Here is a 20,064-nt window from a genome sequence, read left to right on the forward strand (position 1 = left end):
AAGAAACCTAGGAGACAATAATCAAACACAATGCATTTATTTGGGATCAAAGAATTGCAATTCGGTACACACAGATTTGCGTATCAATCTGAACAGTGTCTGTTAGGGAATAAAAGTCAGGGGTTTTCTGGGGTTTTTTTTTTTTGTTTTTTGTTTTGTTTTTTGCGGTACGTGAGCCTCTCACCGTTGTGGCCTCTCCCGTTGCGGAGCACAGGCTCCGGACGTGCAGGCTCAGCGGCCATGGCTCACAGGCCCAGCTGCTCTGCGGCATGTGGGATCGTCCTGGACCAGGGCACGACCCCGTGTCCCCTGCATCGGCAGGCGGACTCTCACCCACTGCGCCACCAGGGAAGCCCAAGTCAGGGGTTTTTAATGGTAAAGAAGGGAGGTTTTCATTACAAAGAATTTTAGTTGGAGCTGAAGGCAGAATCTAGTTGACTAAACATGATTGATTGCTAAGGCTATCATTAGAGGGAGGTAAGAGTTCATTACTGTGACAAGTTGCAGGTGTTCTTGCAGAGTTCTTGGACTATCTGTGGTGTGGCCCAGTTCATACGTTTATGGTTCCACCTGGTGAGACAGGCATAAGGTCCACCTCTTGAGTGGCCTTCCAGCTTCATTTTAAAACCCCTTGACATAAGTGACTCCATCTTATGTCACATATCCCCCTTTTGATCAAGATCATTCTCTAAAAGCATTGCCAATCAACTTACAGATTTGCTTTGTCTCACATTGCTGGGATGGACCTGTCCCAGAAAGTCATGTCCCACGTTGGGGGGGAATTTTTAATTTCCAGTGGTTATTTCAAGGAGTCAGTGTCATAGGGTTAGACCATTGGGCAACAGGGAGGCACAGAAAATGACTCCTAGGAGATTTGGTGGCTTGTAAGGCAGTTGTCCTTGTGGCCTGATTTGCCAAGTTATTTCTTTTGGTTTCATCTGAATTTAATTTTGGATGCCCAGGTACCCTAATGATGGCTAGGACAGATGGAAATTGGATCGATTCCAACAATTTATTGACCCAATTTTCATTCTTAATCTGGCTTCCCCCTGAGGTTAAGAATCCTCTTGGTTTCTAAAGCATGCCAAAGTCATCAGCTACCCTAAAGGCAAAGCGACAATCTCTATAGGTATTCACAGTTCTACCTTCTGCTAGGGTGCAATCTCTAGTTAAACCATGGAGTTCTGCCTGCTGGGCTGAAGTAGCGGTCAGCAGTGGAGCTGCCTCAGTTACTTCACAGGAGCAGATGATTGCATACCCAGTACAATATTTTCCTTTGCCGTTTTTCAAACAAGAACCATCAGTAAGCCATGAAATCTCAATGTTAGCAACAGGGGTTTCTTGTAAGTCAGCTCTAAGGGTTAATAACTGATCAGTCAGGGTCAGACAGTCATGAGGAGTTTTGTCACTAAGTAAAGGGAGAAGGGTTGCAGGGTTGAAGTTGTTGTAGCGGGAAAGGGTTGTGTGAGAAGTCAGTAATGAAATTTCATGTGGGGTAAGACAGCTTGCAGGAAGGTGTTGAGTGTGATGAGAATTGTGCAAGCCTCCTACCGCATGGGGGAACATAGATGGTGAGTGGAGAGCCCGAAACTATTTCCTCAGTTGATGCTGTAAGGGCTGTTGCTGCTGAAATAGCTCTCCTGCTGGAGGAAGGCCTCTGGCTACAGGTCTGATTGTTGAGTGTAATATCCAAGGGGTTGGTGTTGACCTCTGTGCCTTTGAGTAAGTGCTCCCAAGCCATTTCTCTTCTTTCGAACATGAAGTGGAAAAGGGGAAGCTAATAATTAGTATGTCCTAAAGCAGGGGACTGCAGAGTCCACTTTTCAGGTTCTGGAGCCCTAAAGACGTTTTCTTCCCACTCTAAAGGATCTGGTCTTTAAGCTTTGAGAGGCTGGGCAACTAAAAAATTAACTATCCAGTTTCTGTAGTATCCAGTCAGCCCGAAATATCTTTAAAGTTGGCTTTTGGTCTGTGGCTATGGGAAATTTAAGACACTTTGAATCCTATTAGGGTCTTAAAGGAGTCCTTAATCTGAGATCAAGGGTCCTAGGTATTTGACCTGTGTTTGAATAAGTTGTAATTTCTCTTTAGAGACCTTTATGACCTTTAGTTGCTAACAGCCTGGGGAGATGGATGCTATCTTGCTCACTTGCCCCGTTGGAAGACAAGCAAAGAAGGTCATCAACCTATTGAAAAGGATGGACACTTAAAGAAAAATGACACCTGCTAAATCTGCTTTTAGGATCTGTAAAAAGTAGGAAGGGCTTTTATTCTAGACTTGTGGCATGACAGTCAGATGTATTGTCCTTCCCACATGAAAGCAAATAAAATTTGACTTTCACAATCCACAGAGATGCTGAAAAAGGTGCTACAGAGGTCAGTTATAGTGAAAAATTTATTCTCTGTAGGTATTGCCATTAAAAGGGTATGAGGGTTAAGGGCAACTGGATGATGATTGATGACAATGTTATTTTTTTAATTTTTTTTTAATTTTTTACATCTTTATTGGAGTATAATTGTTTTACAATGGTGTGTTAGTTTCTACTTTATAACAAAGTGAATCAGTTATACATATACGTATGTTCCCATATCTCTTCCCTCTTGCGTCTCCCTCCCTCCCACCCTCCATATCCCACCCCTCCAGGCGGTCACAAAGCACCAAGCTGATCTCCCTGTGCTATGCGGCTGCTTCCCACTAGCTATCTACCTTACGTTTGGTAGTGTATATATGTCCATGCCTCTCTCTCACTTTGTCACAGCTTAAAATTCCCCCTTCCCATGTCCTCAAGTCCATTCTCTAGTAGGTCTGTGTCTTTATTCCTGTCTTACCCCTAGGTTCTTCATGACGTTTTTTTCCCTTAAATTCCATATATATGTGTTAGCATATGGTATTTGTCTTTCTCTTTCTGACTTACTTCACTCTGTATGACAGACTCTAGGTCTATCCACCTCATTACAAATAGCTCAATTTCGTTTCTTTTTATGGGTGAATAATATTCCATTGTATATATGTGCCACATCTTCTTTATCCATTCATCCCATGATGGACGCTTAGGTTGTTGCCATCTCCGGGCTATTGCAAATAGAGCTGCAATGAACATTTTGGTACATGACTCTTTGAATTATAGTTTTCTCAGGGTATATGCCCAGTAGTGGGATTGCTGGGTCATATGGTAGTTCTATTTGTAGTTTTTTAAGGAACCTCCGTACTGTTCTCCACAGTGGCTGTATCAATTTACATTCCCACCAACAGTGCAAGAGGGTTCCCTTTTCTCCACACCCTCTCCAGCATTTATTGTTTCTAGATTTTTTGATGATGGCCATTCTGACTGGTGTGAGATGATATCTCATTGTAGTTTTGATTTGCATTTCTCTAATGATTAATGATTTTGAGTATTCTTTCATGTGTTTGTTGGCAGTCTGTATATCTTCTTTGGAGAAATGTCTATTTAGGTCTTCTGCCCATTTTTGGATTGGGTTGTTTGTTTTTATGTTATTGAGCTGCATGAGCTGCTTATAAATTTTGGAGATTAATCCTTTGTCAGTCGCTTCATTTGCAAATATTTTCTCCCACTCTGAGGGCTGTCTTGTGGTCTTGTTTACAGTTTCCTTTGCTGTGCAAAAGCTTTGAAGTTTCATTAGGTCCCATTTGTTTATTTTTGGTTTTATTTCCATTTGTCTAGGAGGTGGGTCAAAAAGGATCTTGCTGTGATTTATATCATAGAGTGTTCTGCCTATGTTTTCCTCTAAGAGTTTGATAGTTTCTGGCTTTACATTTAGGTCTTTAATCCATTTTGAGCTTATTTTTGTGTATGGTGTTAGGGAATGATCTAATCTCATACTTTTACATGCCCTGTCCATTTTTCCCAGCACCACTTATTGAAGAGGCTGTTCTTTCTCCACTGTACATTCCTGCCTCCTTTATCAAAGATAAGGTGACCATATGTGCGTGGGTGTATCTCTGGGCTTTTTATCCTGTTCCATTGATATATCTTTCTGTTTTTGTGCCAGTACCATACTGTCTTGATTACTGTAGCTTTGTATTATAGTCTGAAGTCAGGGAGCCTGATTCCTCCAGCTCCGTTTTTCGTTCTCAAGATTGCTTTGGCTATTCGGGGTCTTTTGTGTTTCCACACAAATTGTGAGATTTTTTGTTCTAGTTCTGTGAAAAATGCCAGTGGTAGTTTGATAGGGATTGCATTGAATCTGTAGATTGCTTTGGGTAGTAGAGTCATTTTCACAATGTTGATTCTTCCAATCCAAGAACATGGTATATCTCTCCATCTATTTGTATCATCTTTAATTTCTTTCATCAGTGTCTTATAATTTTCTGCATACAGGTCTTTTGTCTCCTTAGGTAGGTTTATTCCTAGATATTTTATTCTTTTTGTTGCAATGGTAAATGGGAGTGTTTTCTTGATTTCACTTTCAGATTTTTCATCATTAGTGTATAGGAATGCCAGAGATTTCTGTGCAATAATTTTGTATCCTGCTACTTTACCAAATTCATTGATTAGCTCTAGTAGTTTTCTGGTAGTTTTAGGATTCTCTATGTATAGTATCATGTCATCTGCAAACAGTGACAGCTTTACTTCTTTTCCGACTTGGATTCCTTTTATTTCCTTTTCTTCTCTGATTGCTGTGGCTAAAACTTCCAAAACTATGTTGAATAAGAGTGGTGAGAGTGGGCAACCTTGTCTTGTTCCTGATCTTAGTGGAAATGCTTTCAGTTTTTCACCATTGAGGACAATGTTGGCTGTGGGTTTGTCATATATGGCCTTTATTGTGTTGAGGAAATTTCCCTCTATGCCTACTTTCTGCAGGGTTTTTATCATAAATGGGTGTTGAATTTTGTCGAAAGCTTTCTCTGCATCTATTGAGATGATCATGTGGTTTTTCTCCTTCAATTTGTTAATATGGTGTATCATGTTGATTGATTTGCGTATATTGAAGAATCCTTGCATTCCTGGAATAAACCCCACTTGATCATGGTGTATGATCCTTTTAATGTGCTGTTGGATTCTGTTTGCTAGTATTTTGTTGAGGATTTTTGCATCTATGTTCATCAGTGATATTGGCCTGTAGTTTTCTTTCCTTGTGACATCCTTGTCTGGTTTTGGTATCAGGGTGATGGTGGCCTCGTAGAATGAGTTTGAGAGTGTTCCTCCCTCTGCTATATTTTGGAAGAGTTTGAGAAGGATAGATGTTAGCTCTTCTCTAAATGTTTGATAGAATTCGCCTGTGAAGCCATCTGGTCCTGGACTTTTGTTTGTTGGAAGATTTTTAATCACAGTTTCAATTTCAGTGCTTGTGATTGGTCTTTTAATATTTTCTGTTTCTTCCTGAATCAGTCCTGGCAGGTTGTGCATTTCTAGGAATCTGTCCATTTCTTCCAGGTTGTCCATTTTATTGGCATAGAGTTGCTTGTAGTAATCTCTCATGATCTTTTGTATTTCTGCAGTGTCAGTTGTTACTTCTCCTTTATCATTTCTAATTCTATTGATTTGAGTCTTCTCCCTTTTGTTCTTGATGAGTCTGGCTAATGGTTTATCAATTTTGTTTATCTTCTCAAAGAACCAGCTTTTAGTTTTATTGATCTTTGCTATCGTTTCCTTCATTTCTTTTTCATTTATTTCTGATCTGATTTTTATGATTTCTTTCCTTCTGCTAACTTTGGGGTTTTTTTGTTCTTCTTTCTCTAATTGCTTTAGGTGCAAGGTTAGGTTGTTTATGCGAGGTGTTTCCTGTTTCTTGAGGTAGGATTGTATTGCTATAAACTTCCCTCTTAGAACTGCTTTTGCTGCATCCCATAGGTTTTGGGTCGTTGTGTCTCCATTGTCATTTGTTTCTAGGTATTTTTTGATTTCCTCTTTGATTTCTTCAATGATCACTTCATTATTAAGTAGTGTATTGTTTAGCCTCCATGTGTTTGTATTTTTTACAGACCTTTTCCTGTAATTGATATCTAGTCTCATGGCGTTGTGGTCAGAAAAGATACTTGATACAATTTCAATTTTCTTAAATTTACCAAGGCTTGATTTGTGACCCAAGACATGATCTATTCTGTTGTTTTTGAATGGAATGTCCTATAAATATCAATTAAGTCCATCTTGTTTAATGTACCATTTAAAGCTTGTGTTTCCTTATTTATTTTCATTTTGGATGATCTGTCCATTGGTGAAAGTGGGGTGTTAAAATCCCCTACTATGAATGTGTTACTGTCGATTTCCCCTTTTATGGCTGTTAGTATTTGCCTTATGTATTGAGGTACTCCTATGTTGGGTGCATAAGTATTTACAATTGTTATACCTGCTTCTTGGATCGATCCCTTGATCATTATATAGTGTCCTTCTTTGTCTCTTCTAACAGTCTCTATTTTAAAGTCTATTTTGCCTGATATGAGAATTGCTACTCCTGCTTTCTTTTGGTTTCCATTTGCATGGAATATCTTTTTTCATCCCCTTACTTTCAGTCTGTATGTGTCTCTAGGTCTCAAGTGGGTCTCTTGTAGACAGCATATATATGGGTCTTGTTTTTGTATCCATTCGGCCAATCTGTGTCTTTTGGTGGGAGCATCAGTCCATTTACATTTAAGGTAATTTTTGATATGTATGTTGCTATTCCCATTTTCTTAATTGTTTTGGGTTCGTTATTGTAGGTCTTTTCCTTCTCTTGTGTTTCTTGCCTAGAGAAGATCCTTTAGCAGTTGTTGTAAAGCTGTTTTGGTGGTGCTGAACTCTCTCAGCTTTTGCTTATCTGAAAAGGTTTTAATTTCTCCATCAAATCTGAATGAGATCCTTGCTGGGTAGAGTGATCTTGGTAGCAGGTTTTTCTCCTTCATCACTTTAAATATGTCCTGCCAGTCCATTCTGGCTTGCAGAGTTTCTGCTGAAAGATCAGCTGTTAACCTTATGGGGATTCCCTTGTGTGTTATTTGTTGCTTTTCCCTTGCTGCTTTTAATATGTTTTCTTTGTATTTAATTTTTGACAGTTTGATTAATATGTGTCTTGGTGTGTTTCTCCTTGGATTTATCCTGTATGGGACTCTCTATGCTTCCTGAACTTGATTAACTATTTCCTTTCCCATATTAGGGAAGTTTTCAACTATAATCTCTTCAAATATTTTCTCAGTCCCTTTCTTTTTCTCTTCTTCTTCTGGAACCCCTATAATTCGAATGTTGGTGTGTTTAATATTGTCCCAGAGGTCTCTGAGACTGTCCTCAGTTCTTTTCATTCTTTTTTCTTTATTCTGCTCTGCAGTAGTTATTTCCACTATTTTATCCTCCAGGTCACTTATCCATTTTTCTGCCTCAGTTATTCTGCTATTGATCCCATCTAGAGTATTTTTAATTTCATTTATTGTGTTGTTCATCATTGTTTGTTTCATCTTTAGTTCTTCTAGGTCCTTGTTAAATGTTTCTTCCATTTTGTCTATTCTATTTCCAAGCTTTTGGATTATTTTTACTATCATTATTCTGAATTATTTTTCAGGTAGACTGCCTATTTCCTCTTCATTTGTTAGGTCTGGTGCATTTTTATCTTGCTCCTTAATCTGCTGTGTTATTTTCTGTCTTCTCATTTTGCTTATCTTACTGTGTTTGGGGTCTCCTTTTTGCAGGCTGCAGGTTCGTAGATCCCGTTGTTTTTGGTGTCTGTCCCCAGTGGCTAAGGTTGGTTCAGTGGGTTGTGTAGGCTTCCTGGTGGAGGGGACTAGTGCCTGTGTTCTTGTGGATGAGGCTGGATCTTGTCTTTCTGGTGGGCAGGTCCACGTCTGGTGGTGTGTTTTGGGGTGTCTGTGGACTTCTTATGATTTTAGGCAGCCTCTTTGATAATGGGTGGGGTTGTGTTCCTGTCTTGCTAGCTGTTTGTCATAGGATGTCCAGCACTGTAGCTTGCTGGTCGTTGTGTGAAGCTGGGTGCTTGTGTTGAGATGGAGATCTCTGGGAGATTTTCGCCATTTGATATTACGTGGAGCTGGGAGGTCTCTTGTGGACCAGTGTCCTGAAGTTGGCTCTCCCACCTCAGAGGCAGAGCACTGACTCCTGGCTGCAGCACCAAGAGCTTTTCATCCACACGGCTCAGAATAAAAGGGAGAAAAAGTAGAAAGAAAGAATTAGTAGAAGTAGAAAGAAAGAAAGATAGAAAAGAAAGAAATAAAGGAGGGAGGGAGGAAGGAAGGAAGGAGGGAAGGAAGGAAAAAAGAAAGAAAGAAGATAAAGTAAAATAAAATAAGATAAAATATAATAAAGTTATTAAAGTAAAAAAATAATTATTAAGACAAAAAAAAAAAAAGGGACGGATAGAACCATAGGACAAATGGTGGAAGCAAAGCTATACAGACAAAATCTCACACAGAAGCATACACATACACACTCACAAAAAAGGAAAAGGGGAGAAAATCATAAATCTTGCTCTAAAAGTCCACCTCCTCAATTTGGGATGATTCATTGTCTAAAGGAGGGAAGTAAGGAAAGAAAGAAGATAAAGTAAAATAAAATTATTAAAATAAAAAGTAATTATTAAGAAAAAAATTAAAAAAAGGAAAAAAAACACGGATGGATAGAACCGTAGGACAAATGGTGGAAGCAAAGCTATACAGACAAAATCTCACACAGAAGCATACACATACACATTCACAAAAAGAGGAAAAGGGGAAAAAATCATAAATCTTGCTCTCAAAGTCCACCTCCTTAATTTGGGATGATTCGTTGTCTATTCATGTATTCCACAGATGCAGGGTACATCAAGTTGATTGTGGAGCTTTAATCCGCTGCTTGGAGAGATTTCCCTTTCTCTTCTTTGTTCGCACAGCTCCCGGGACTCAGCTTTGGATTTGGCCCTGCCTCTGCGTGTAGGTCGCTGGAGGGCATCTGTTCTTGTCTCAGACAGGACGGGGTTAAAGGAGCCACTGATTGGGGGCTCTGGCTCCCTCAGGCCAGGGGGGAGGGAGAGGCACTGTGTGCGGGGCGGGCCTGCGGCGGCAGAGGCCAGCGTGATGTTGCACCAGCCGGAGGCGTGCCGTGCGTTCTCCCGGGGAAGTTGTCCCTGGATCCCGGGACCCTGGCAGTGGCGGGCTGCACAGGCTCCCCGGAAGCGGGGTGTGGATAGTGACCTGTGCTCGCACACAGGCTTCTTGGTGGCGGCAGCAGCAGCCTTAGCGTCTCATGCCCGTCTCGGGTCCGTGCTGTTAGCCGCAGCTCGCGCCTGTCTCTGGAACTCCTTTAAGCAGCGCTCTTAATCCCCTCTCCTCGCGCACCAGGAAACAGAGGAAAGAAAAAGTCTCTTGCCTGTTCGGCAGGTCCAGAGTTTTCCCTGGACTCCCTCCTGGCCAGCCGCGGTGCACTAACCCCCTGCAGGCTGTGTTCACGCCGCGAACCCCAGTCCTCTCCCGGCGCTCCGACCGAAGCCCGAGCCTCAACTCCCAGCCCCACCCGCCCTGGCGGGTGAGCAAACAAGCCTCTCGGGCTGGTGAGTGCCGGTCGGCACCGATCCTCTGTGCGGGAATCTCTCCGCTTTGCCCTCCACACCCCTGTTGCTGTGCTCTCCTCCGCGGCCCCGGAGCTTCCCCTTCTGCTACCCGCAGTCTCCACCCGCGAAGGGGCTTCCTAGTGTGTGGAAACCTTTCCTCCTTCACAGCTCCCTCTCACTGGTGCAGGTCCCATCCCTATCCTTTTGTCTCTGTTTATTCTTTTTTCTTTTGCCCTACCCAGGTAAGTGGGGGGTTTCTTACCTTTTGGAAGGTCTGAGGTCTTCTGCCAGCGTTCAGTAGGTGTTCTGTAGGAGTTGTTCCACGTGTAGATGTATTTCTGGTGTATCTGTGGGGAGGAAGGTGATCTCTGTGTCTTACTCTTCCGCCATCTTCCTGGAAGCCATGCGACAATGTTATTAATAGCCCTCAAATCTTGGACAAATCTCCATCCTCTTTTGTGGAGTTTCTTAATGAGGAGAATGGGTGTATTACAGAGACTAGTGTAGGGGACTATGAGGTGTTGTGTTTTGTATTCCTCTATGATTGGTTTAATTCCTGCTAAGGTCTCAAGATTTAAAGAATGTTGTTTAATGTTAGGAAGAGGCTGACTGCGGTCAATTTGAATTTTAATTGAGGGAGCCAAATGAACCTGCCCAACGTGGGTTGTGGATTTTGCCGAGTCTCTCAGGGACGTTCTTGAGTTTTAAGTTTATGTTACCTTCCAAGCTTGTCTTAAGGGCAAAACCTGCTGATAGGGTTGAGGAGCTTGGAATGCCATCAGTTGTTGAGGGGTTGAATTAATTTCAAGGATACTTTCACCTCTTGGGACAAAGGGATACAAGTATTGATCTCTCTTCAAGTCTGTGCTTTCAGTTCCTTTGGGTGTATACCTATCAGTATACAGAATTGCTGGGTCATATGGTAATTCTGTGTTGAGCTTTTTGAGGAACAAACTGTTTTCTATAGAAGCGGCACCATTTTTCATTCCCGCTAACAGTGCGTTTTCATTCATCCTTGTTAATATTTGTTAGTTTCTGCGTTTTGTTTTTTGATAGTGCCCATCCTAACAGATGTGAGACAATATCTCATTGTGCTTTTGACTTGCATTTCTCTGATAAGTGATGTTGAGCATCTTTTCATATGCTTGTTGTCCATTTATTTATCTTCTTTGGAGAAATGTCTATTCAAGTCCTTTGCCCATTTTTTAATTAGGTTATTTTTTATTGTTGTTTAATTGTAGGAGTTATTTATATATTTTGGATATTAAATCCTTATCAGATATATGGTTTACAAATATATTCTCCCATTCCGTAGGTCACCTTTTCACTGTATTGGTTGTTTTCTTTGCTTCACAGAAGTTTTTAAGGTGATGAAATCCATTTGTCTATTTTTGCTTTTTTGCCTGTGCTTTTAGGATCATATCCAAGAAATTGTTGTCAAAGCCAAGGTCCTAAAGCTTTTATCCTGTGTTTTCTCCTAGGAATTTTATAGTATTAGGTCTTATGTTTCAGCCCTGGATTTATTTTGAGTTAGTTTTTTGTATATGTTGTAAGATAAGGATCCAACTTCATTCTTTTGCCTGTGGATATCCAGTTTTCCCAGCACCATTTTTGTTTATTAACTTTTGGCCCCACTGCACAGCATGTGGGATCTTAGTTCCCCGACCAGGGATCAAACCCGTGCCCCCTGCAGTGGAAGCACGGAGTCTTAACCACTGGACTGCCAGGGAAGTCCCCCCAGCACCATTTGTTGAAGAGACTATCCTTTGCCCAATGTGGGGTCTTGTCACCTCTGTTGAAGATCATGCGCCCATGTATTCAAGAATTTATTTCTGAGCTCTCTATTTTGTTCCATTATTCGATGTATCTGTCTTTATGCTAGCACCACATTATCTTGATTGCTGTTGCTTTGTAATATACATTGAAATCAGGAAGTGTGAGGTCTCCAACTTTGTTCTTTTTCAAGGTTATTTTGGTTAGGTGGGGTCCCTTAAGATTCTATTTGAATTTTTTTTCTATTTCTTCAAACAATGTCATTGAAATTTGAATAGGGATTACATTGAATTTGCAGTTTGCTTTGGGTAGTGTATTAGTATGTTTGGACTACCATAACAAAATACCAGAGACTGGGAAGGTTTAACAAAAGAAATTTACTTTTTCACAGTTCTGGAGGCTAGAAGTCCAAGATCAGGGTTCTGGCTGATTTGGTTTGAGGTGAGGCTCTCTTACTGGCTTGCAGACAGCTCCCTTCTTGCTATGTTCCCAGAGGGAGAGGGAGAGAGAGTTGAGTGAATGAATTCTCTGGTATTTCTTCTTATAAAGACACTAATCCTATTGGATCAGGACCCCACTGTTATGACCTTGATGTTGCCAGAGAACCTTCATAAGGTGATAGAATTTTGAGAATACCTATAAATTGAGGGGTACAAAGCCAATAAAGAGGGGGAGACAAAAATAAATAAAATAAATAAGTAAAAAAATATAGTGAGATCTGAGAGGCAAGGAATGATAATGGATCCTAGGATGTAGAAGAAAATGATTATGGGACACACAGAGAGGACTTACAAGATCATGTATATTTTATAGGGTTTTAAATTAATTGTTTTAAAAGTGCATTTTCCTACCTCCCCCCCCATTCTGGTGTTAATAGTGTAAATAGTTGCTTAGTTTCTAGTGAATCATTTCTCTTTTCTCATGTTTGTAGTTCAGACATGGTTGTCTTTAGCCTTATTGACTTTTTCTTGTCATATTACAGTACTAAATGGACCTTAAATAAGACACTTAAATATAATCTTTGTTTTCAAATGTATAGAGATTTTCTTGTTATATAATTGTAAGGTCCAAGTATGCAGTTACATTTTATCTTAAAATATTTAAACTAGTATATAATTTCCCCCACATATTAGCATATATTTTAATACTTCAGATATTTTTTATTTAAAAAGTAGATTATACGTTTCTCTCAATTAATTGCCTTCTAATGGAAATACAAAGACCTAGGATAATAGGGAAAAAGCATAGCCTGAGGATCCATATACTTGATTCAGCACCCTTGTTTAGAAAACCCCACTGAGACTAATTTTCCTCATTTCTAAAATCAGAAGAATAGCTCCACCTCAGAGCTTTTGTAGAAGGACTGAATGAAATAACATATGTGTAAAGTACAAAATTAGATGCAGTTTGTAGTATTATATTATTCTCATTGATAAGCACCGTAGGAAATGTTTAGATCCTAGTCTGGTGTGCTGTTGATCTTCACATTTAGTTAGAAGAAGATGAGCACCCAGTCACACCTCTCATGTTTTGAATCCCCTGTGGCTTCCCCACCTCTCTACAGAGCTGCTGCTTCCTACAGTGGCTGTGCCGCCCAATCTTGCAGAAATGTGTCCTGTCTCATAAGGATGAGAGTAGCTGTGAGAACATTCATATTGAGTGAAAGCAGTTGTAAAGTTAGTTGTTTATTATTTTTCTTCTTTTCTGTTTCTCTGGCAGCTCTTGAAGTCCCATTGGCTAGATAATTTTGCCAAAGACTCTGTAAACCCTGGAGTCGTGGTGCTGCTGGGATGTGGTGCCTTATCCAGCACCTGTGGTCAGCTGGCCAGCTACCCCTTGGCTTTGGTGAGAACACGCATGCAGGCTCAAGGTGAGTTTTGGATAAAAGGATGACACTGATAAAGTAGTGCATCAGTAACGTGCTTTTGGAACTTCAGCTTCCACTGAGACAGCAGAGTGTGGTTTTAAGAGAGTATTTCTCAACGTTTTTGCATTATTGCCTCCTTAAGGAAGCTTTTTAGAAATTCTTTTCCAAATCAGTTCCTCTTCATGAAATTTTAATACCACGGCTACTCTGTGCATATATTGTATGTATATCTGTGGTTTATGCACAGAGCAAGATTTTCATGCTCCCGTTGAGAGTGCATGTTTTAAGAGTACAGTTGGCCCTTCATATTCGTGGGCTCTGCATTCATGGATTCAACCAACTGTCGATCGAAAATATTCAGGAAAAAGACTCTCAAACTCCAGAAAGTTCCAGAAAGTAAAACTTGCATTTGCCATGCAGTCCACTCTTTACATTTGTATTTACAGATCATCTGCATTGGAAGTACTGGTTAATTAATGATTGACTGCTTGGTTGGGGGAGGGAGGTTAGTACTCGGAAGAGAGATTGGGGATAGAGGCGTCTCAATGCTCAGGGAGTACTGTTTAAAGAAATGGTAGTGGGTGAGATTGGCCAGGGATAAAGCAGAAAGTGAAAGAAAGGCACAGAATGAATACTACTTTAGCATAGCAATAAAAACCAGCAAATCATAAGAAAAGAGAATACTGAATCAGACGGCAGGAGAGCCAGGAGGGCGCTGTGTAATCAAAGTCGAGGAGACAGTGTCACAGTGGGGAGGAATCAGTTCAGAAGTTGTAGGTCCCATAATAACAAACAACTCCAGCCACCATTTACTGAGAATTTGACAGATGCCAACTGCTTTACATATGTTGCTACTGATTCTTTCAGTGCTGTGCAGTTTTCATTCCATTTACAGGAGAGAAAGACCATCAGCTTTCAGCTCTCCCACTTGGCTAGCTAAGTGTGTTGAGACAAGTTTCTCTATCTTTCTAAACCTCCGATTTCTTACTTATTAAATGGGTATAATAACACTTGCCTTAGAGGATTGGTATATAAAGTAACTAACTCAATATCTAACACAGAGTAATCACTCATATTTGTTATAACCAAGGCATTCACTGTTAGGTGCCATACAGGGAGAATTATTTCTTGGGCCCCTTGGAATAAATTTTATCCTTTTATTCTGTTCGTTCTAGAAAATCATTCTGAATCATAATTGCATAGTCATAATAAAACATGCATGAATATTAAATTAGCCTGGTTTATTTTTTAATTTTCTAGCCATGGTAGAAGGAACCGCACAGCTGAACATGGTTGGGCTCTTTCGACGAATAATTTCTAAGGAAGGAATACCAGGACTTTACAGAGGCATCACCCCAAACTTTATGAAGGTGCTTCCTGCTGTAGGCATCAGTTATGTGGTTTATGAAAATATGAGACAAACTTTAGGAGTAACTCAGAAGTGATATGCTGAATGTTTTGCTTTAGCATAATTATTGAAACTTTCAACCATCTCCAGAGTGACCTTTTCTCCTAGAGCTGCAACAAGTCCATGGCAAAAAGAAGCTGTATTTTTTTTTCACAAAAGGGAAGAGCAAATCATTGGTAACTTCAAACATTTGGACTCAATTTTATACATTCAGAAATGCTAAAAATCATTGTTTTGATGAGCTCATACAGTTTTGAAAAGGCAATAAAATTATATTTTTTCTTATTAGTCCTTTCTACAAATCTCTGCCTGGAATCCTAAATCTGAAAAAATGTACTTGCTGAACTAAATTTGCTTTGTGTGAATTATAAATCTTTGATCTTTATTTTGGTTGGTTCAAGTTTATGCCAGTTCCTTTATACTTAAATATCTTTTTCTTAAAAACAAAATGATTGCAAAACCTGGAAACTTAAATTATTTATGTATTTTGAATGTCTTTATAAACTTCTTAAAATTTCCTTGTAGGACCATTCATGGAGAATCATTGCATGAAAACATAATCTTACAGCAGCCAAATAGGTATAAGGTCTATAATCTTTTTTTAAGCTGAATAAGAATGAACATAAGCGGCAGAACTTCAAGGCATGTGAATACCCTAGTCCACTCATAAGATTTTTGTGTAAGGAAGAGTGATAAAATAATATTTATTTCAGTGAGCACTTCTCCATTTGTCTTGTACTGTTATTTGGTTCCCAGAATGACACACTGATTGTCAGTATATTACTGTTAAATTATCAACACAAGGCAACTTATTTGAAAAATTCTGTTTATTGTCATTGCTTTGAAAAGCACCAGGAAACAAAACCCTTTGACTTGTATCAGTTTCTGAAGAGCATCTCTCTTCTCTTTGTCCTTTGTTTCCTACTTGAGTCAGACTTCCATTTTAATCAGGAAGGCTTCTGGGGACCATTCTTGGTTATCTGAAATTTCTTAATTACATGAAGTAGGTTGATCATGGGTGAATGGCGTTCTCACTTCCCCCTCACTTTTAATTTATTTGACCCTGCAATTCTCAATTTGGGCAGCACAAAGCTAGGAGAATAGTATATATTAATAGTAGTATATATTAATTTTATATATTTGGTACTATGAATGAAAGGCCCAATTTACAAACATGTACATTCATATTTTCTCTTTCCCCCAGCTTAGAAACACATTATGATATAGAAAATTTGATTTATAATACTGATAGCATGTTTTTATTTTACTGAAGCCATTTTTTGTAATCAACTATCTTTTCTGATTTGTGTGATTAGGACTTAGAAAAATATTTATTAGTTGAAGTTATTCTTATCATTTTTCAATTTAGTTCTTTTTTTTTAATATCTTTATTGGAGTATACTGGCTTTACAATGGTGTGTTAGTTTCTGTTTTATAACAAAGTTAATCAGCTATACATATATCCCCATATTCAATTGAGTTCTTAAACTCAAGTTTTATTTCTAGTAATTTGTTATAAATTGCCAACATTTTAATGGAAATGTAGTGACATAATAGACATTTACTTTATTTGAAACTACCTCTCATATTTTCCGAACCAGAGAGAAATGTTGGACTTGTGTTTGTGAAACATATCCTAACATATAGTTTTCATTATGTTAATTATACCTGATAAATGTCTCAGTGTTTTTATAATACATATGATAAGAATGGGACTCTATCTTCAGGGTGTTTGTACTTTTGAATAATACATAAATGACAATATTAAGGAACATGATTAGCTCTCTTTTCACTTGTAAAATTATGAAATGAGTAAAATTTCAGCTACTGAAAAATATTCATTGTTCATTATGAATTTAAATTGTTTGCTTTTTAACATTTGTAAGGAATGAATGTGATTTATCTGTGTATCTTGTATCTTTTGAAAAGAGCCTGGAGTTGAAGATAGTTTATTTCTGGCATTACTGCATATTTACTTTCTGTTTATATTAAAATGTTTTTGAAATGTCTTGTTTCCTCATTTAAAAAAATAGTGTAACTAAGGCAAAAAGAATGGCTGTGTCTTGCAGTTTATATCTTCGGCAGCAGTTTGAATAGTCTGTATAGAATTACTGAATAAGACTCACTGTAGTCTTTCCAAATATTTTGGCCTTTTCTGAACAGCCATAACAGTTATTACCTCTGTCATATATTTTGGTATAAGATGATGTTTTTCGTGATGTCCAGATTCCACATTTACCATTTAGGGTGATACCCCCGGGGCTCATAGTGCTGAAGAGAGTCCAAAGTCACGGGGCTCCTTGGCACATCTTGGTGGAGTACCAGTTTGTCTTGAAGTTGTGGGAAACAAAAGCTAAGTAAGTTTACTGGTAAGTAATTAAAACAATTTTATAATGCAGATTTTACACCTATAAAGATTATAAAATTTGATTAAAAAAATAAAACATAACACTGCAAAGAAATTCTGCTTTCCAACTTGAATGCTACCTGGCCTCCAGGAAAAACGTATTTGCCCTCCTTGGCTCTCAGGGACCCTTTATTAGAAAAATGTCACCAATTTGTTTCTTACACATTTGTCTTGTATCCCCATCCAGAGCATAAGCGTCACGTGAACAGGCATTGCATTTTATACTATTTTGTTTTTTGAGCTTTACATCAGGTCACATGTATAAAAGTATAGCATAGGTTCCCTATGCCCAAATAAGAATTTTCCCAGCTCTTTTGTTCTCATGGAATTTCTTTGTTTTGAGAAGAGCACCAAACGAGTAATGATATGTGTGAAGAGGAGCAACCAATAACCCTCCTTTTCCTCCTTTGCCATATTCCCTGCTTGGGAGAAACACAGAGCAGACTGAGCTCATCAAATCGCTCTCCGGGAGAGCGTGCCCTGCAAAATTCCATCTGCCCTTCTGCTTCCATGTAGGACAGAGCTGTGCAAAGGTCCAAGCTGCCTGGGCCTGGACCTGGACCTGCTGCAGCCCTCTGACCACAGTGCAATTGAAGACACCTGTTCACAGCCTTCTGGTTTTTTTGTTTTTTGCTTGTTTTGTTTGTTTGCAAATTGGGCTCCACAAGCCTATACTCAGATGCTCGGCCATAGCCACTGCAGCATTGTTTGTTGTGAAAGCAGAAATGCCCCAAGCCTGGGCCACTTGGCATTTATTCTGTAAACATTCACTTGCTCATTGGTTCTTTCAGTGAGAATTTATTAAACACCTACTGTGTGTCAGATACTTTTAGGGGCTGAGGACACAGCCTTGAACAGGACTCCATACTTTTCCTAGTGGAGATTATCTAGTGGAGACAGACAACAAACAAAGTAAGTAAAATATGTAATAGGTCAGATGGTGATTAAGTGTAGAAGGCAATGCTGGGGCCGAGGTGGCAATTTTAGGCAGAGAAGACCTTGCTGAGAAGGTGCTGTTTGAATAAAGGGCTGAAGAGGGCACGGGAATAGGCCACACTGGTGTCTGGGAAGGGCATTCCAGGCAGAGGGAATGCAGGTAAAGGCCGTGGGTGGAGGGAACATCGGGGAGGTCAGTGTGCCTGGAGTGGGGTGAGCAAAACGGAAGGTAGTAGGCGATGAAGCCACAGAGGGCTGGAGGGAGGCCTGTCTGCTGAGCACTTCCGGTACTACAATAGGCACAGTTCCTTGGTAATGTTTCCTAACCAAGATTCAGATGTCTCTCCTCTGGGGGTGGGAGTCTCATTATTGGAAACATCACTGGAAAACCTTGCAGTTTCTGTAACTGTTGTGTCCATCACACACACAATGGTTTTCCCTGAAACTGCTGTCCCAACATGATGGCATGTGTATAGGCTACTCTTTGCCTTTCCTTCTCTGGGAAGGATTTTAATTTTTAAAAAGACAAATTAACTTAGAGACCTTAAAATCTTTCTAGACATTTTCCTAAGAATTAGAGAACTTGAATCTTAGCAAACCAACAAAGCTGTCATTGTGCTCACTTCCTTCTCTGACCACCTTGTAACTGCCCAGGATTTATTTGTTTATAATTTATACAAATTGTACAATATTGAAAACAATCCTTTTATTTATTTTTTGTTAGTTGATATTGTCTTGCTTTGAATTTACTTCCACCAAGTCAAGATAATAGTAACTGAAGAAGTGATTTGTATTTTGTTACTTTTAAAAGAGGGCCAGGGATTTTAAAGCATTGTGAATTACTCTTTCAAACCGAACCTTATCGCAGATCCTTGGTATTTGCTAATCAGGTGTGTTTTCCAAGAGTTTACACTCATCTTTTTACACACCATTCTACAATGCAGTCACAACCATGGGTTCAGGATGAATTAGCTTAAATTCCAGAACCTGTAATCTATGTCAGGCCGCAGATATGCATCACTCAACCCCCAGGGGAGGTCTCCACATGAATCTTAGTGTGCCAACTGGGATGTGCAAAACATGTGACATTTCTGAATTTTCTTTAAATTACCTTAAATCCAGCTGGAAGCTCCTATACCACTCAGTGTTGTGCAAGTGACCTGGGATCTTGGCCCCTATGGACACTGGTCATGGTCTACCATGACCAGTTGCTGCTAAGGGGCCCTTTGTTGCAGCCTGTATGGTCCCTTGGACCCCATGGCTGTGCTGTGCTTGGCATGGGGGTAGTTGGTAAGACATGGGGCATCTGTACCTGGGGTCTGGCCTTTCCATTCTGCAAGGGTTAGGAGTTGAATGTGAATCTCTCCATACCTTGGGATCCACCAACCTATGTCTCCTTTCCAGGCCCTGGGTTTGTCCCTTTTCCTTTTTGCTCTTAAAGGCACCCATCTGCTCATCCCCTGGGACTCCTGGCATCCTCTCTGCAGGTAACTTAGATGCTTGCAAAAGACAGAAGAGCCTCTGATTGAAAGTGACTTCTGTTTTCCACTTTTAAAAATCACTGAGGGAAGGAGATATTAAAGCCCTGCCTCCTTGTCTGAAATGAGATGAAAGGGAACATATAAGGGGAATAAATACAAATTAGTCTTTCACTCAGTTATCTTGCTGTTGGCTCTCAAAACACCTCCTGCCCCTTGTACTCTGTGTCTCAGGAATGAGCATTATTGTGCCGCAGAGTGGTGGGCTCTGCTCACGTGTAACAACACATCATTCAGCCTACTGAATCTCTAAATCCCCAGAACGTTACTGATATGTGGCAATGTAGCCTCACAGCCAGATGGTTCAGTAAATAGTGTCCTGAGTGAAAAGTCAACAGTATAATTGAGAGCTGACACTTTTCAAGGAGATGGAAGGAGATGGGAAAGAGAGGAGATGGAAAGAAGAGGGTAAAATTAATTGTAATGTGGAAAACGATGATAAGATTCTTCGGAGTTAGAACTGTTTCTAAATCTGTTTTGTTTTTGGATGATTTAGGGAATATGAGTGTAAGCCCTCAGAAGACATGGGTGATAAGGTGCAAGTGTAGACTTACAGGTAATAATGACTCGGGTGCTCGAGGCTTTTACAGTAAAAGAATCTTCAGGCAGACTGAAGGTGAGGAGAAATTTTTAAGTCCATCCGTTTGTGATTTGTTCCTCCTCTGAT

At 39.7% G+C, this 20,064-nt stretch overlaps 1 protein-coding gene across 3 annotated transcripts in view; it reads left to right on the plus strand.

Moving 5' to 3' along the window:
• The window catches only part of SLC25A24 (solute carrier family 25 member 24), a 59,379-nt gene extending 42,860 nt beyond the window's left edge, over positions 1-16,519 (plus strand). For all 3 annotated transcript variants that reach the window (XM_060139480.1, XM_060139482.1, XM_060139481.1), the window contains 2 exons: positions 12,961-13,111; positions 14,369-16,519. In XM_060139480.1, the coding sequence (XP_059995463.1) occupies positions 12,961-13,111; positions 14,369-14,553 (336 nt within the window). In that variant the 3' untranslated portion in view covers positions 14,554-16,519. The remainder of the gene's footprint in view (positions 1-12,960; positions 13,112-14,368) is intronic.
• Positions 16,520-20,064: the final 3,545 nt, after the last annotated feature.

The sequence above is a fragment of the Lagenorhynchus albirostris genome, chromosome 2, assembly GCF_949774975.1.
Source record: "Lagenorhynchus albirostris chromosome 2, mLagAlb1.1, whole genome shotgun sequence".
Lineage (NCBI taxonomy): Eukaryota > Metazoa > Chordata > Mammalia > Artiodactyla > Delphinidae > Lagenorhynchus > Lagenorhynchus albirostris.